Here is an 18,344-nt window from a genome sequence, read left to right as displayed (position 1 = left end):
TGTTTACACACAGCTGCTCACAGGAAAAGCAGCATGAATTATTTTCTCTGTTACCAAAGGGGGTTTTTTATTTTCAGCACTCTGGCTCCCTCTGTTGGTGACTGAGTCACATTACCGTTAAGCTCTTAAATTGGAACAGGTGTGTTCCATTTGTTTGAGCTTAACGGTATACGTCACTTATTAGTTTTGTGTTGGTTCATTTTTTGTAGGTGTTTTTTGAGTTGGTTTTTGTGTGGGATTTTTTACACTATTAGTGTGTGGGGTCGTGACCCTGCAGTCTGTCTGGGGCATAAACAGGACCAAATTAACTGTATGTTAGTCTGTTAGTCTTTTTTTTATTTCTTTTAGTTTCACCTCCCAGGGTTTGATGGGACGGTCCCCTGGGGGGTGATGGGGGGGGGGGTAATTGGGTTGTTTTTTCTTTTTTTTTGTTTTTGTTATGCCCCCTCTTCTCCTCTGGCTCCAGCCGTGTGAGCCGTACGTGTCGGCGTTGCTGGAGTGGTGCAGTTTGGTTATGCTGGGCGTTTCCCAGGTAACCTCTGCACCCGGGAGGGGGGGGGGGTTTGGGGTATTTTCTTTTTATTCCCTCTCTTCTCCTCTGGCTCCAGCCATGTGAGCCGTACATGTCGGCGTTGCTGGAGTGGTGCAGTTTGGTTATGCTGGGCGTTTCCCAGGTAACATCTGCACCTGGGGGGGGGGGGGGGGGGGGTTCGGGGTGTTTTTTTTTTGTTGGTTCCCTGTTCCACCTCCGGCTTCAGCGTGCCTTTGAGCCGTCTGCCATCGGCGTGGCTGAGGTTTGGGGCAATGGAATATACCCACAGCAGATGGCTGGTTTGGAAGTCGGAGGGGTGGCGCCGTTTTGTGCCGTCTGCCATAACCGCTGTTCCACTCCTCCCGGTTGACTTCTGGGGTATAGTCATGGTTGGTGACGCTGGACATGCTTCCAGTTTCCACTGCGCCGAGGGGGTGGGGTTGGAGTTGTTTTGTTTGTTTGTTTTTTTTTCTCCTTTTGTTTTTCCCCCCAGTTTCCGCCCTCAGGGTGTGACTCTGGTGTCCTCTGGGGGGGAAAGGGCTGTGGGTCATCTAGCCATAGACGGCCGGGGCTGGGTCCGTTGGTCATGGGGGGGGGGCGTCTCCTGGGGTTGATGGAACGGTCCTCTGGGAGGCGCTGGGAGCCCCCGTGGGTGACTTTGGATCCCAGAGGGACCTCGGCTGTGGTTATTACTCCTGGAGCTGGCGGGATGTCCTCTGGGGGGTGTTGGTCCCTACATGTCGTCGGGGGGGGGGGGGGGGGGGGTGTTAGCATTTTTATTTGCAAGCTTAAGTTTGGGTTGTTTTTCTTTTCTCCTCTTCCCGGGGTTTGATGGGACGGTCCCCTGGGGAGGGGGGGGGGGGTGGTTTGGTTGTTTGTGTTTGTCTTTTTTGTTTTATGACTAATCAGACTGTAAACATGGTTGGACAAAGGCTGACCGCACAGGTTCAAGAACTCCTGGCCACACCTATGCTAATTGACTGACAGAAACAAAGGCAAAGATGCAGTCAGAGGAGAAGACGTCAACCGTTCTGTTGGATGGAGATTCTGTTGGAAGATGAATGCAGATACGGTTTCCAGCCATGGTCCCTGGAGGGGGGTGTTTCTCCTGGGCCAGGTTTGTGTGGTCGCCGGGAGGCTTCCCGTGAGGGTGGGGTGCTGTTGTATGGCTGGGGGTGCCTGGCGTGCCTGGCTGCCTTTTGTTTCTGTCTTTTGTTTTTCCTTCCAGGTGGCGCGCGTTTAGGACTGAGTGGCTGTGTGGCTGAGTCATCAGGACCTCACCCTGATCACCTGAGGCTGATCATGTGCAGCTCGTCAGGACTCACAGCTGTGGTGCATCTACACGGATTGGAGCATGGTGGCATTTAAGTCTGGAGTACACAGTGTGTATTTGCCAGAGACTCGACCTTGTGACCAGACGGGTGAGATCGTCGTCTCGAGAGCCATCTTACCATCAGTGGATGCAGAGACTGTACCAGGTTTGACACCATGGTCTGTGAAAGAGGAGGGGGTGAGGTCTCACGCTCGTCAGCACACTTCCTGAGGTACGTCAGGTTTTGTGACTAACATTTGTACAGTCAGTATATGTGGTGTCCCTCACACCTTATTGTATTGAGCTGTTATGTTAGTCGTTTAATCAGCTTCCACTGCAGTTTGAGTATGTGAACAGGGTGTTCCATGCCTGCAGAGTGGGAAGCTGATTAGTAATTAAGCCAGGAAGTGTTTGCTGTTTATGTACACCTTTGAGCGGTCTCTCTGTGTGTGGAGTGTGGACTCACATGATGGTTTCTTCTTTCACAGACTCGGTTTGTCGCGGCCACCTGGGGGGTGTCGGCGGGGTCCTTGGGTCCGAACTGTTTCTGGCTCCGGACCGTTAGTGCTGCTGGGAGCACACCGGCATTCCACCACGCCAGACCGCGCACTCATTTGTTGTATTTTTCCACATCATTGTTATGTAATTAAATTTAGTTATCCTTTGTACCGTGCTCTGCTTATTTCATACTGGGTCCTTCAAACGCTGGTCGGTTCTCCGGGCTGCGTCCGACACATAATCTCGACAGAACAGCGGCCTGCTTGATGAGGACACAGAGCACAATGTGCTGCAAAAAAAAAAAAAAAAAAAAAAAAAAAAAAAAAAAAAAGCATGCAAAATTGGACTAAAAAAATCTGTGAAACTGCGAGGCGCTATATTTTCCAGTATTTCTTTTTCTTTCTTTTTTATTTTTATTTTTGATAACTCTCACATCCGAGGGGGCGAGGTTGATGACGCGAGGGGGCATCGCCCCCAAACGCCCCCTTGTGGCACCAGGCCCGCTTTGCCCGTGTTTCACTTTAGTTTAAAATCTGGTTTGTGTCTAAGAACTCTGTTCTGTGGTGTGTTGTGGTGCCACAGACACAGTGTTCTACTTTCTCACATACAGTACAAACCACTGTCACTACACATTAATGTGTTTTAGTGTTGGCGGTGTCAGTTTTTTTTTTTTTTTACACATATGAAGGAAATGTAGCGGTGAAAGTGTAATATTAACATAACTTCAGTCATGCAGCCCACCCGCTCACACAGCGTGCATTTAGTCTGCTGTTCACTCTGTCACCTTCTCGGTCTGAGTATTACTGTCAAATAATTCCAAACCGCTGGACCCGTACAATAATTGTGATTAATGAACGAGCACAAGGTGTGACATTACCGAGGTATTCCCAGGGTGACGTTCATCTCTCCTCTGCCTGCAAAGTGGAAGGTGTTGAGGGTCATCTGGGTGGAGGGTTCTCCTATGGACTGAGCCGCTAACAGACCCACTGCTTCGCCCGGATCACACAGTGAACGCTGCCACTTATAGTCCAACAGCTGGAGAAGGCTGCACGCACGAAACAGATCAGACAGACTTATTTCTGTATTTATTTATTTAATTAGCATTAACACAACTCTTCAGAATTTGGTTAATTACTGTACTTAACTGTGCACCTCACTCAACAAGCCCCTTTGCTTTTGCTTGTTTTAAAGGAGCTACATTCCTGAAAGTTTTAACTGAAATAAAAGTTGATTGATTTCTTGTGGAACTACCCTACAGGAAGTAGCTCTGCTATGTGGTTAGAGAAAGTGGAAGTCTGACTTGTTTATTAGTGATCAGGCCATTCTCAGTGCTCGGTGTCAGACTACACTCCTGCACATGTTGCTCACAAGCAGCAGCAGAACCTCCATCAAGTGTCCAACAACAGGACATGCTAAGACATTTTTACCTGACAGCTGAGGGGTCTCCAGGGGACGACAGGACCATTTCAATGGCCCTCGCATAGTCTGAGTCCGTTGTATTAAATGTTCTTTTTTAATTTATACATACCCATTTATTTATTACACCCTAGAGGCTATGTTATAGCACAGCAATATTAACATTTCAAGATGTTTACAAAATAACTCAACCTAAAACTAATAAATATATATATCTATTTTTTTAAATGTCACATTTGTTAAACTATGTGGCACCAAAAACAATAAATATACATAGTACAAGAGCAATCTGAGATATTGACGAGGACTCAAAATAAAAGACGTGATTCACACTGCGACCCGGACTTCACCTGGATCCAGATTCCACAACGCAATGCAATAATTGCATACTGATCCAGAATGGTCCAACTAATCAAGATGTTGCACTCTGATATTTAAGTCACAAGCTGAAATAAAATAGCATCTTCCTGATCCCGGTTTTACATTGTGAGGTCGCATCTTTCTGCTGCAGAACTTGCATATTGATCCGGATCACTCCCAACAAATCTTAAGCCAGAATCTGGCTCCCAATCACCTCCAAAATTCAGTGGAGTCTTCCATGCCCTAATGTCCATTTGTGCTGCAAATCTGGTGAGAATCTGTGAAGTAGTTTTGACGTAATCCTTCTAAGGCTATATAATCGTTAAAAGTCTACAAAGTGAAATCCTGATTCAGAATCTGGATCTGGATCCAGACAAGGGCGCAATTCAGAACTAGAAATTGTGAGGGGGACAAAGTGTGAGGCCTGCAGGGCCGAAGCCTATAGGTGGGGGGTCTGGGGGCCGCTGTACGCCCCCAGAAGCCAACGGTTTCTAGATAAGCTCAGATGCATTCTGAGCATCCAGAACAGTAATTTTAATGTTTTGAGAAGACCATAAAGTGGACACCATTTGACTTATGCAATTTGAAACTGTGGATATAAGTACTTTATCCTGAGAATAGCCAGCACTGATTTTATTAACATCCTGGTGTAAATAAGGTATCACCACATGTGTAGAACTCAAAAAGAATGATAGGTTGAATTTTCATTAAAAAAAACAACTGCAATGTGGTAAAATGTATTCATAAATATGAAAGAACAGGCTCTTAATAATTATTAACTATTGCACATTGTATTTTTTTTCTCAAGATTTGTTTTTGCATAAGTTTGAAAAAACAACAGATCATAAGTTTAGGATAATTACTTATCATGAATTTAATTTTCGAAGTGGCACTAATAACAACACTCATACTGAACATAATTTCGCTTGCATAGACTGATTTTGGAGATGAAGCAATAATTGCAGATGGGCTTTCTGAGGTCCCAGATAGCTTTTCTGATTTCCTTTTCTAACTTTCAGAATTTAGTAAATTAACATAGGGTCCATTGATATTTATGTGTAGACACTAGTCCCTAGAGGCAACTATTTTTGGTTTCAAATCTGGGCAAATGCAGTCCCAGAAAATTCAGAATGTGACAAACAGGAAACAGGTGTAAACAAGTCAATGCTGCTAAAAATACAAACTTGCAGAAACAAAGATACTATTCTGACATGGTTTTGCACGTAAGACTGACAAGGTTTGCACATAAGACTGGCATAGCATGTTTCAAGTACACACATATATGTCAGAAGGTGGGGGGAACATACCATATTCTCTCCCCCCTGGTTGAAAGGGGGGGGCATGTCCCCCCTATCCCCCACCAAATTGCACCCATGGATCCAGATCACCTCCGTAATGCATCAAAGTCTATATAAAGTGAAATCTTGATGCAGAATCCAGATCACCTCCAAAATTCAATAGAGTCTTCCATGCCCCAATATCTATCTGTGGTGCAAATTTGGTAAGAACCTTTGTAGTAGTTTTGACATAACCCTTTAAAGCCTATATAAAGTGAAATCTTGATCCAGAATCCGAATCTCCACCAAAATTCAATGGAGTCTTCCATGGCCTAATATCTATCTGTGGTGAAAATTTTGTCAAAATCTGTGCAGTAGTTCTGACGTAATCCTGCTGACAGACAGACAAATATAAATGCAGATGATTTAATTATGCCCTTGGTGGACGTAATAAGTCGCACCAGACATTTATTTTTGAAACATGGTTGCTGCATGAAGTAAAATGAATTTAATGAGTGCATTATTGAGTGATCATAAAAACACCACGTCAGGGAGCAAACGCAAACAGGCTGATTAAGGCTGTTGTACAAAGAAGTCAAGGGTAAACTGCTTGTTGTCGCTACTGAAGATGAAACCATTTGTTGAGAGCTAAAAGTGTGCATGTTAACCTCAATAAATGCGATCAAAATATCTAAAGCTCTTATACATTTTTAAAACATAGAAGTTACCTTAGCCTAGCTGTCCTCCTTATTGCTGTTCTGGCTGTCATACACAGTTCAAACAAGTGGAGTGCCAATTAGTATAAAGGTAAGGCTATTCCCACTCTTTATTCAAGAGCGGTTTGAGAGCATGATTTACTAATTTCATTTATTCTCTATGACCCAGCACATCATTCTCATTCAGATAATCTTGTTTGACAGCTGGTGGCTTTCAGCTCATTAGTGCATTACTGCTCCGGCACCTCGACTGTGAATCACAGCACCTCTTTCAGATCAATATGCAGGAGCAGCTTGTCACACGTGTAGACATCGTCCTCTTGTGGTCATAGATGGTAATGCAGTATTTTTTTTCATTAAGTCGCCCTGGAATATAAGACATAGTACCAGTGAAACAAGTATTAAAAATCAAAGTCTGAAAAATACGGAAGTAAGTCCGTGTGGCTTCTCCCTTGTTTTCACTCAAGCTCGTCACAGCAGATCCAAGATCGATCTGCATGTTGATTTGGCACAGATTTTACACCGGATACCCTTCCTGATGAAACTCCAAAATACGTGGAGACTGGGGAGGGGAGGGCTTAATCCGGGAACCTTCTGCACTGGAAACAAGTCCACTTAACTGCTTTGCCACTTAAATTACACATTTATTTCAAGGAACTTTTAAGGAGAGATGATCTTTTATCAAAAGAAGAAATTTAAAAATTTGGTCTTGTCGTTTTTCCCTTTTCTCTCATTTGTTGTTATTGTTCATAAAAATTTTCAAATTCATGGTTGCTGTTCACACACAGATGATCCAGGAGAGGTGTGTGGTGATCTGCCAGGAGAACCAAAGACTTCTCCTATTATTTTTAGCATTTTCAGCAAAATTACAGTCGCACTGCTACAGAAGTCAGAATGATCTTGTCCTCCTCTGTCAGAAACACTACTGGCCAGTGCAACAGACTGCACTCTTAGAGTGCCCATGTAGTTGTTTTAATCTTTTACATTTGTTGTGATTTGTGCTGAATAACCAAAGGTCTCAAAAATCAATCTTGCATATTTGTTTCATGAGCATACACACAAAAATTTAAGTGCAAACAGTGAAACAGTAGCCAATGTGCAAACACAGATTAGGAGACTATTGAAAGCATTACAACATAACTTTGATTTACCTGTTTGCGTCCAGGCTGCCTGGACTGGCCTCGTCTCTGCTCTGTAAATATTTGTCAGTGATGTCATAAAAGTGTTCAGACACAGCTCCAAAGTGCAAGTCAGGCCGAAACAAACCCAGACAAGGGTCAGGACATTTGACCGACTTTCTGATGTACTTTGACCTGATGGCATCATCCAGAGAACGCCATTTGTCCATCAACTGTGCAGGAAACAGAGAGGAAGCTACAGCGTCACCACCAGCTGCAGAAAACCCAACACTGTCCATTCTGAGTTTGTTGTTGTGCAGTAATACCTGCAGCGTAGCAGCATCTCTGCCAAAGACAGCGCACTGCGCAGGCAGCTCACTCTGTTTCAGTTTGGCCAACTTCTTCTGGGAGAAGAGCAGGAACGCTCCTGAGAGACAGTCAGACTTCTTATGAGAAAGAACAGCAGAGAACATGTAACCACAAGTCCTGTGACATTACCACACCAAGTCTTCAAATCAGATATCAGCCTCTCGCTTTGTTGTCAATATCCTAAATGTTTCATTTCAAATCTGCTGTAGTGGTGTAGAGAGACAAAATTACAAAAAAATGTGTCAATTATGGATTTGACAGTCGCTATGTGAGCTAACATCAGCATCACACACAGAGGACGCGGTGCTGAAGATCATATTTCTTAAGTTACCCAAATTAAAACTAGAATGCCAAGGGCCCTGTGGGTTACTGGCTCAATTCATCAACTTCATGCAACACAATCTGCCGATAAGCACCGGGACCAACGGACCTCAGGGCCTAAACAGGACTTTATTCTTCTTTGCTCATCATGTTGCATTAAGCTGCTGACTAGATGTTGGACTTCTGCCTTTGGATGAGTCTGTTTTCATTGAAGTTGGCCTGTGGTGGAGTTTTTTTTTTTTAGAGCTCAGGCTCTCTCTCGTTGTTTTGGCTCTCAAACAGCCCAACACAGGTGATCTTAAATCGACTGACTGCGTATTGAAAGTGAAGCACTGTGTTTGTGTATTTAACAAAAACACATGGTGCTGTGTGTTGACCCCCTAGAGAGAAAGGACAACCTTTTTTTTTTTTTTTTTAAAGTGAATCAACTGACTGTTTGCTGCTGTTCTATTTGCTTTAGCAGAAAGAGGTGCAGAGAAAAAAAAAAACTAAAGAGAAAAAACACCTTCTGCATTTCTGTTGTGTCTTTACAAATGTGAACAGATACCCTAAGTGTTTTACACACACACACACACACACACACACACACACACACACACACACACACACACACACACACACACACACACACACACACACACACACACACACACACACACACACACACACACACAGACCCAGAATCCAAACCAAGCATGCCTAAGTTCCATAAGGAAGCCCTGAGGTTTAACCACGTAAAGTGTGAGATTATTTTACTGGTGTTACCTGTGCGCGGACATGCCACTTCTCTCTTTGCTTTCCAGCGCTGGATGGCTAGAAAATGTTGACTGGCAGCTTTGTGGTCCAACTGAGCCAAAACCTGGTCCAGGCCCTGCAAATTCCTGATGACCTGAAAGCAGGAAGGCACATGAAGCTTTCTGACATACAACCTACAGATAGGTTTGATGGAAACACTGGGACACATCTATCAAACTCTACTCAGACAGTCAGCAAACATGAGAAAATTAACTGTAAAGGTCTCATTTTGATCAGTTATTGGTTAATTAGACTTTTTCCACTTTGGCTGAATCAGGGAGAAGTGGAAAACAGACAATACAATACAAACAAACAATAGGACACACAGGGGTGGTGGCCAAGCAGTTAAATGCACTTGTTTCCAGTGCGAAAGGTTGCCGGTTCAAACCCACCCCTGCCAAATTTCATCTTGTAATACGGAGTTGCGTCAGGAAGGGCATCCAGTGTAAAACTTGTGCCAAATCAACATGCAGATCCACCTCGGATCCGTTATGGCAACCTCAAATGAATAACAAGGGAGAAGCCAAAGGGGACTTGTGCATCCAGAAAGTATTCACAGCGCTTCACTTTTTCCACATTGTGATATATTACAGCCTTATCCCAAAATGGAGTACTCCCCCACCACCACCACCACAAAATTCGACTCACAAAACGCTATAATGACAACTTGTTTTTTTTTTTTTTTTGCAAATTTATTTAAAATAAAAAACTAAGAAATCACATATTCACACCCTTTGTGCAATACGTTGTTGATGCACCTTTGGCAGCAATTACTGCCTCAATTCTTCTTTAAGATGATGCCACAAACTTGGTGCACCTACAACCCCAATTCCAATAAAGCTGGGACATTGTGTGAAATGTAAATAAAAACAGAATATAATGATTTGCAAATCCTCTTCAACCTATATTCAATTGAATACACCACAAAGACAAGATAATTAATGGTCAAACTGATAAACTTTATTGTTTTTGTGCAAATAGTTGGTCATTTTAAAATGGATGCCTGCAACATGCTTCAAAAAAGCTGGGATAGTGGTATGTTTACCACTGTGTTACATCACCTTTCCTTCTAACAACACTCAATAAGCGTTTGGGAACTGAGGACACTAATTGTTGAAGCTTTGATGTATGGCTTTCACTTTGCATGGTGGAGTTTTAAGTTGCACTTGTAGATGTAGCGCCAAACTGTGTTAACTAACAATGGTTTTCTGAAGTGTTCTTGAGCCCATGTGGTAAGATCCTTTACACAATGATGTCAGTTTTTAATGCAGTGCTGCCTGAGGGATTGAAGGTCACGTGCATTCAATGTTGGTTTTTGGCCTTGCCCCTTACATGTAGAAAGTTCTCCAGATTCTCTGAATCTTCTGATTATATTATGGACTCTAGATGATGGAATCTCTAAATTCCTTGCAATTGAATGTTGAGAAACATTGTTCTTAAACTGTTGGACTATTTTTTCACACAGTTGTTCACAAAGTGGTGATCCTCGCCCCATCTTTGCTTGTGAACGGCTGAGCCTTTCGGGGATGCTTCTTTTATATCCAATCATGACACTCAACTGTTTCCAATTAACCTATTCACCTGCAGAATGTTCTAAACAGGTGTTCTTTGAGCATTCATCAACTTTCCCAGTCTTTTGTTGCCCCTGTCCCAGCTTTTTTGAAATGTGTTGCAGGCATCCATTTCAAAATGAGCAAATATTTGCACAAAAACAAAAAAGTCTGTTTGAACATTAAATATCTTGTCTTTGTGGTGTATTCAACTGAATATAGGTTGAAGAGGATTTGCAAATCATTGTATTCTGTTTTTATTTACATTTCACACAATGTCTCAACTTCAATGGAAATGGGGTTCTATCTTTGGGCATTTTTGTCCATTCCTCTTTGTAGCACCTCTCAAGCTCCATCAGGTCGGATGGGGAGCATTGGTGCACAGCCATTTTCAGATCTCTCCAGAGATGTTCAATCAGATTCAGGTCTGGGCTCTGGCTGGGCCACTCAAGGACATTCACAGAGTTGTCCTGAAGCCACTCGATTGATATCTTGGCTGTGTGCTTAGGGGCAATGTCCTGCTGAAAGCTGAACGTCACCCCAGTCTGAGGTCAAGAGGGCTCTGGAGCAGGTTTTCATCCAGGATGTCTCCGAACATCGCTGCATTAATCTTTCCCTCAATCCTGACTAGTCTCCCAGTTCCTGCTCCTGAAAAACATCACCACAGCATGATGCTGCCACCAACATGCTTCACTATAGGGATGCTGCCTGGTTTCCAACAAACATGACAACTAGCATTCATGCCAAAGAGTTCAATCTTTGTCTTATCACACCAGAGAATTTTGTTTTTCATAGTCTGAGAGTCCTTCTGGTGCCTTTTGACGAACTCCAGGTGGGCTACCATGTGCCTTTTATTAAGGAATGGCTTCTGTCTGGCCACTGTACCATACAGGCCTGATTTGTGGATTGCTGCAGAGATGGTTGTCCTTCTGGAAGGCTCTCCTCTCTCCAAAGAGGAATGCTGGAGCTCTGACAGTGACCATCTGGTTCTTGGTCACCTCCCTGACTGAGGCCCTTCCCCCCCCAATCGCTCAGTTTAGGCAGGCGAGCTCTAGGAAGAGTCCTGGTGGATCTGAACATCTTCCATTTACAGATGATGGAGACCACTGTGCTCATTGGGACCTTCAAAGCAGCAGAAAGGTTTCTGTACCCTTCCCCAGATTTGTGCCTGGAGACAATCCTGTCTCTGAGGTCTACATATAAATCCTTTGACTTCATGCTTGGTTTGTGCTCTAACGTGAACTGTCAACTGTGGGACCTTATATGTGGACAGGTGTGTGTCTTTCCAAATCATGTCCTATCAAGTGAATTTACCCCAGGTGGACTTCAATTAAGCTGCAGAAACATCTCAAGAGTTATCAGTGGAAAGGGGATGCACCTGAGCCAGTGGCGGCTCCAGAGATTTTTTTTCTGCAGGTGCTATGAGGGAGCTTAGCATTTTTATGAGGGTGCTATGGGCTCATGTGTCACGACAGCTCTCTGCTATACCTCTGCCACATTCACAGGCATACGTACACATAGCCACATTCTGATGTGCAACAGTCACAAATGACATACAGAATGACCAAAATCACACACAAACCTAGGCTACTGTTCAATACAAATATCCACAGACCTACACATGTAGTCTATAACCTCAGGGCAAAAATGCCAACAGCAGGCAGAGAGAAAATAAATAAATCAATCTTTCACCTACCATTGATGTCTTCATAACAGTAAAATGCGCCTGTTACTGTGGTTAAGAGGAAAAAGCATCAATGATTTGGTTGCTGTCCAGAGGCTGTGTTCTCTGAGGGATAATTGCCAGGAGTGACACCAGGTCACTGGTTTGTCTGTGCCTACTGCTGTTCCTCAGGTGGTTCTTTAGGCGACACAGACTTCACTTTTTTCCCAGTTCCACTCATGGATATTTGGGCAGCAAAAACTGAACCATTTCAGCAACTTCAAACTACACCCACTGCAGTACAACGTCATCATTGATGTTGAAAAACTCTTCCATGCCTTTATCTCCTCTAGGCTTGACTACTGTAACTCCCTGCTCTTTGGGATCTCTGGAAGAAAAAAAAAAAAAAAAAAAAAACTTCAAAGGCTCCAATACATTCAAAACAGTGCAGCTAGAATTCTGATGGGAGTATGTAAACAAGGGGCACATCACACCTATACTCCGTAACTTTCACTGACTACCCCTCACCTACAGAATCCATTTTAAGATTCCTCTCATCACCCACCGATGTATCCATAGCAATGCCTCTACATACCTCAAAGACCTCCTAACCCCTCACACATCCTTCCGTTCCCTCCGTTCATACAACACTAATCTTCTCCGTCCCCCTCGCATTAAACTTCACACCATGGGAGACAGGGCTTTCTGTTCAGCTGGCCCTCATATTTGGAACTCCCTCCCTGACCATTAGAGGGCTCCACAAACTGTGGAAGCTTTTAAAAAAGCATTGAGTCATACCTGTTTGGACAGGCCTCAATTATTTGAATCTGTTGCATCATAGTCTTTTTATTCTATTTTGGTTTTATCTTGAGATTTTCTGTTTTTATTCTCTTGTTTATCCTTGTTTTTTTCCTGTAGCACTTTGACATTTTTATTAATGAAAGGTGCATTATAAATATTTTTATTAATGAAAGGTGCATTATAAATAAAACTTATAACTTAGAATTACTATCATGACATTGTTGAACGTGATGTCACTGAACATCACATTACACTCATTTTGTGGAAACCAATCAGTTCTGTTGATGAATGTTTATTTTCTTTTATGAGTGAAATATTTATTTAATCACATAAATCTGAAAACACCAGAAGTGTCTTACTGTGGAAAACTGAAAGGATGATGTCATGGCCCTGCCTCTGTAACATGTTGTTAAAGGAGACCTGCATTGAAAAAAATGCAGTCAGATTTTTTGAACAAAAAATGACTTACATTTACACATGAGATCCTTCTGAATGTAGTAAAGTAAATCTGCAAGCCCAGATCTGTCATTCAACGGAGAAATCTTCATTTGAAAATGACAAATTTACAGCTAACATTTAGCCCTCCGCAAATTGTCCCTCTCATCATGGACGCTGCCGAGACGTCACGGACAAGACCCTCTCCCAGCATGCATTGCGCCAATTGTAATTTGTGGATTTACGTCAGTTTGCATCTGCACCTTTTTCTTGTCTTATACGGAAGGATCTACTTTTTTTTAAAACTTCATATTGTCTTGCGGCACATTTGATGAGTACACATTTCTTTTATTTGTGCTTGAAAATTATTTTGGGGGACTTTTTCATACGCCCGTTTGATTGAGTGGTGTCGCAATGAAAATCTACTGTCTTTCGCCTCCAGTACCATCGCGGGATATGGAGGCGAGACCCGCAAAGAATCCCAGTCATTAAAAATATATAAACCTCTCTCAGCGTCCATGGAGCTCTGGGGCTCCGACTGCCGAGACGTGCGGTGCTGTGGATTTTGCCGCAAGAAGTCTGTCCTTGCAGCAACAGGTGTACCGGCCGCTTTGCATTAAAACAGCGAGCGTAGCGGAGGCAGAGAGCGGGAGAGGAAGAACGGCGCCCGCTGTCGATGTCGTTGCTGATCTGAGCACACAGATCTGTATCTCACATTCATTGCAGCTTACTTTTGGATGTTGAAACCAGGACGTGTATAAGTAACATTACTAACAGATAAAATCAATTTCAATGCGGGATCGGACTGAAGGCGGGAGCGCGTCGTCTTGTCCCTGACGTCATGGAAATGATACGGCTGTACAAACTGTTTTCACAGAGGGCTAAATTTTAGCTGCAAATTTGTCATTTTTAAACGAAGATTTCTCCGCTGAATTACAAATTTGGGCTTACAGATTTACTTTACTGCATTCTGAAATCTGACGACATTTATTTCAATGCAGGTCTACTTTAACAGTGTAATTTTATTGTGTAATTTATCATGTTATGTGTTTTTCTAATTGTTGGTGGTGTAACAAAGTGCTGGTGTCCTCCAGCTCAGTCTGAGAAACTCACCAAGAGCAGAGCAGAAAGATGCAAAAAAAAAAAAACACCCCACCCCCCGACCCCCCTATCCAAGATGGCGCCACGTGAAGGCGCCCTGGTATTCTGGTGCTCCCTGTTTTGTCTGTTTTAGTGCGTAAATCTACACCCGCGAGGAGCTTCTAAACTTCAGATCATCAACACCCACGGACATTACGCCAGTTCTTTTAGTGCCTGCAGCTGAACTGGTTCACTTTTTGGCCAAGAGAGTGAGACGCCGGCGGAGAGGAAAACGAGCTGGAGCTCTCGTGCACCTCAGACAAAGGGGCACACGCATGCCCCTACCTGGGATATTTCTCTCCAACGTCCGCTCACTCGGCAACAAGATGGATGAGCTGGCACTGCTGATGAAGAAGAATAGAGATTTCTCCTCATCTTGTGTACTGTGCTTCACGGAGACGTGGTTAAATGCACAGACACCGGACTGTGCGCTCCAACTCAAGGGATTCCAACTCCTCCGCGCAGACAGAGACCGAGCACTCTCTGGTGGAAAAACTAGAGGTGGAGGACTCTGCTTCTATATCAACAATGCCTGGTGCTCCGATGTGACTGTGATCTCCCAACACTGCTCTCCCTCTCTGGAATATCTCCTCAAACTGCAGACCGTTCTACTCTCCACGTGAGTTTAACTCCTTCATACTTTGCTCTGTGTATATTCCACCGAGCGCGGACGTGCACGAGGCCGAGCGCGCGCTCGCGGATCAGATTATGAGTGTGGAGAGAGACTTTCCGGACTCTCTTGTTATAATTCTCGGTGATTTTAACAAAGGGAATCTCAGTCAGGAATTACCAAAATACAAACAGTTTGTTAAATGCCCAACCAGAGAAGGGAGCACGTTAGATCATTGTTACACGACAGTGAGTGGTGCGTACCGAGCGGTGGCCCGTGCAGCTTTGGGACTCTCAGATCACGTGATGGTCCACTTGATCCCCACACACAGACAGAGACTAAAACTCTCTAAACCTGTTGTGAGTACATCTAAAGTATGGAGCAATGAAGCTGTGGAGGAGCTACGCGCGTGCTTGGGCACTACGGATTGGGATATGTTTGAGGCTTCAACAGATAGTCTAGATGACTACACGGACACTGTGACGTCATACATTCATTTTTGTGAAGACAGCATCATCCCACAGCGCACCAGGGTGAGATATAACAAGGACAAGCCCTGGTTCACACCTAAGCTCCGTCAGCAGAAAGAGGTGGCTTTCAGAGAAGGAGACAGAGACGGCTATAGAGGTGCAAAGTACAGATTTAGCAAGGAGGTGGCAAAGGCTAAATCCATGTACAGTTCACGTCTGCAGCAAAGGTTCTCTGCCAACGACTCACCCTCTGTGTGGAGGGGGTTGAAAGAGATCAACTACAAGCCCAAAGCACCTCGTTCTATTGACGACCTGAAGCTGGCCAACGACCTGAACGTCTTCTATTCACGCTTTGAAGACAAAGACTCACACCTCCCCACCCCCCACACAACTGGATAATCAAACACCCTGGACCTCTCACCGCTGCCCTCCCCCCTCCCCCCGTTGCCCTCTCAGTCCAAGAGGAGGATGTGAGAAGACACTTCAAAAGGCTGAATCCACGTAAGGCCCCGGGCCCAGACTGTCTCTCCTGCCACCCTGAGACACTGTGCTGATGAGCTGGCCCCAGTCTTCACAGGGCTCTTCAACACCTCCCTGGAGTCATGCCATGTTCCACTCTGCTTCAGGTCCTCCATTATAGTTCCAGTCCCCAAACCACGCATCACTGGACTTAATGACTACAGGCCTGTGGCTCTCACGTCTGTAGTCATGAAGACCTTCGAACGCCTGGTTTTATCCCACCTGAAGTCCATCACCGACCCCCTCCTGGACCCCCTGCAGTTTGCCTACAGAGCCAACAGGTCTGTAGACGACGCCATAAACCTGGCCCTGCACTCCATCCTGCAGCACCTGGACTCCCCAGGAACCTACGCCAGGATCCTGTTTGTGGACTTCAGCTCTGCATTCAAAACCATCCTTCCGGCTTTGCTCCGGGACAAGCTTTCTCTGCTCCACGTGCCCGACTCCACCTGCAGGTGGATCACAGACTTCCTGACGGACTGGAGTCAGCATGTGAGGCTGGGAAAGAATGTCTCGAACACTCGGGCTCTCAGCACAGGATCTCCACAGGGCTGTGTCCTTTCCCCTCTGCTCTTCTCCCTGTACACTAACTGCTGCACCTCCAGCCACGACTCCGTAAAGCTCATCAAGTTTGCGGACGACAGCACCCTCATCGGACTCATTTCGGATGGGGATGAGTCTGCCTACAGGAGGGAGGTGGACCTGCTGGTGACCTGGTGTAGCAGCAACAACTTGGAGCTCAACGCCCAGAAAACAGTGGAGATGATCGTGGACTTCAGGAAAGCCACAGCCCCCCCACCCTCCCTAACAGCCCCATCACCACTGTGGACTGTCACCGCTTCCTTGGCACCACCATCACCCAGGACCTCAAGTGGGAGTCAACCATCAGCTCCCTCATCAAGAAGGCCCAGCAGAGGATGTACTTCCTGCGGCAGCTGAAGAAGGCCAAGCTGCCTGTCCAGCTGATGGTGCAGTTCTACACGGCCATCATCGAGTCCATCCTCTGCTCCTCCATCACGGTGTGGTACGCCGGGGCCACAGCCAGGGACAGACACAGACTGCAGCGCATTGTGGCCTCTGCTGAGAAGGTGATCGGCTGTAGCCTTCCATCTCTCCACGACCTGCACGTCTCCAGGACTCTGGGCCGAGCAGGTAGGATCACAGCCGACCCTTCTCACCCTGCACACAGTCTATTCAAACCACTCTCCTCGGGCAGGAGGCTACGGTCCATCCAGACCAGAACCTCCCGCCATAAGAACAGTTTCTTCCCCTCTGCCGTTAGACTCATGAACTCCTCATAACTCAGTCACCTTAACCTTAACTCTGTCACTTTATCATTTTATTACGGGTCACTTTATACAATGTACTTTGGTTTTAATTGCACTCCTCCCACTGCACTGTTGTTCTGTTCCTCTTTCTGTTTTTCTGTTGCACACAGCCTTTCATATTTCATGTCATTTTTTATCTTATATTTTGTCTTATTTTGGCACATATTGTATATTTTATCTTAGCATTTTATATTGCTCTCTGTTTAATGTTGCACCATTATATCGAAGCAAATTCCTAGTCTGTGAATCCTGTTCATTGGCAATGGCAATAAACTTCTTCTGATTCTGAACAAGTAACTTCCATTATAATGAATTAATGCATTTCCAGACGTCATCTTCCAAAACAAGGGTGTCATGTGGGGAACAGTTTTCATCTGTGATCATGAATCCTGGCAACAGGTCAGATTAAAAGACTTTATTTAATCTGTGAGTCGACTTATAAAGTTTTAGCTTTTGTTGCTAAATTGATTCGCTCCACGTCTTCTTTATTTTTTGTAGAAGCATTACAGCGCTACATACAGGCCTGGCATGTGTACTACAGCATTTTCACGCGGTTTCACTGGATCTGTGACAACGGAGATATTTACTGAATGGAACACTTTTTGAAAATGACAAAGAAAAAGGTTGTATAGAAGAAGTTTAGTTTCAGTGTAGACAAGGCCTTAAAAACATGGGATGAAATTAAATTAAAATAATAAATGAGGAATTATTTTCTTGGGGGTGCCATGACAAATCCAGGGAGAGTTCCAGCACCCCCTAGTGCCCCCCTGGCGCCGCCTATGACCTGAGCTCAATTTTCAACTCCATGGCAAAGGCTGTGAATACTTATGTACGTGTGATTTCTTTTTTTTTTTTTTTATTAATTTTCAAAAAAACACCTTTTTTCACATTGTCATTAATGGGTATTGTGTGCAGACGTTTGCGGAAAAAATTAATTACATCCATTTCGGAATAGGACTAACATAAAATGTGGAAAAAGTGAAGTGCTGTGCATCCAGCACTGTACATCAATAAAACTGTCTGTATAGGCATAAAAAAGACATCTTGATACAACCCTTCATCTATCCATGCATCATCTAAACCAGCCTTTCCCAGATCATGGTCAGGATGGGGC

The 18,344-nt window shown here is 44.4% G+C and overlaps 1 protein-coding gene across 5 annotated transcripts in view; it reads right to left on the bottom strand.

Annotated features, from left to right (window-relative positions):
* The window catches only part of polr1a (RNA polymerase I subunit A), a 181,242-nt gene that overhangs the window by 57,661 nt on the left and 105,237 nt on the right, over window positions 1-18,344 (bottom strand). For all 5 annotated transcript variants that reach the window (XM_034182336.1, XM_034182337.1, XM_034182338.1 and 2 more), the window contains 4 exons: window positions 8,685-8,808; window positions 7,556-7,656; window positions 7,263-7,462; window positions 3,220-3,387 (listed from right to left, as the gene is read on the bottom strand). In XM_034182336.1, coding sequence (XP_034038227.1) covers window positions 3,220-3,387; window positions 7,263-7,462; window positions 7,556-7,656; window positions 8,685-8,808 — 593 coding nt within the window. The remainder of the gene's footprint in view (window positions 1-3,219; window positions 3,388-7,262; window positions 7,463-7,555; window positions 7,657-8,684; window positions 8,809-18,344) is intronic.

The sequence above is a fragment of the Thalassophryne amazonica genome, chromosome 11 (assembly GCF_902500255.1).
Source record: "Thalassophryne amazonica chromosome 11, fThaAma1.1, whole genome shotgun sequence".
Taxonomy (NCBI): Eukaryota; Metazoa; Chordata; class Actinopteri; order Batrachoidiformes; family Batrachoididae; genus Thalassophryne; species Thalassophryne amazonica.
This window is presented reverse-complemented; position numbering and strand designations above follow the sequence as displayed.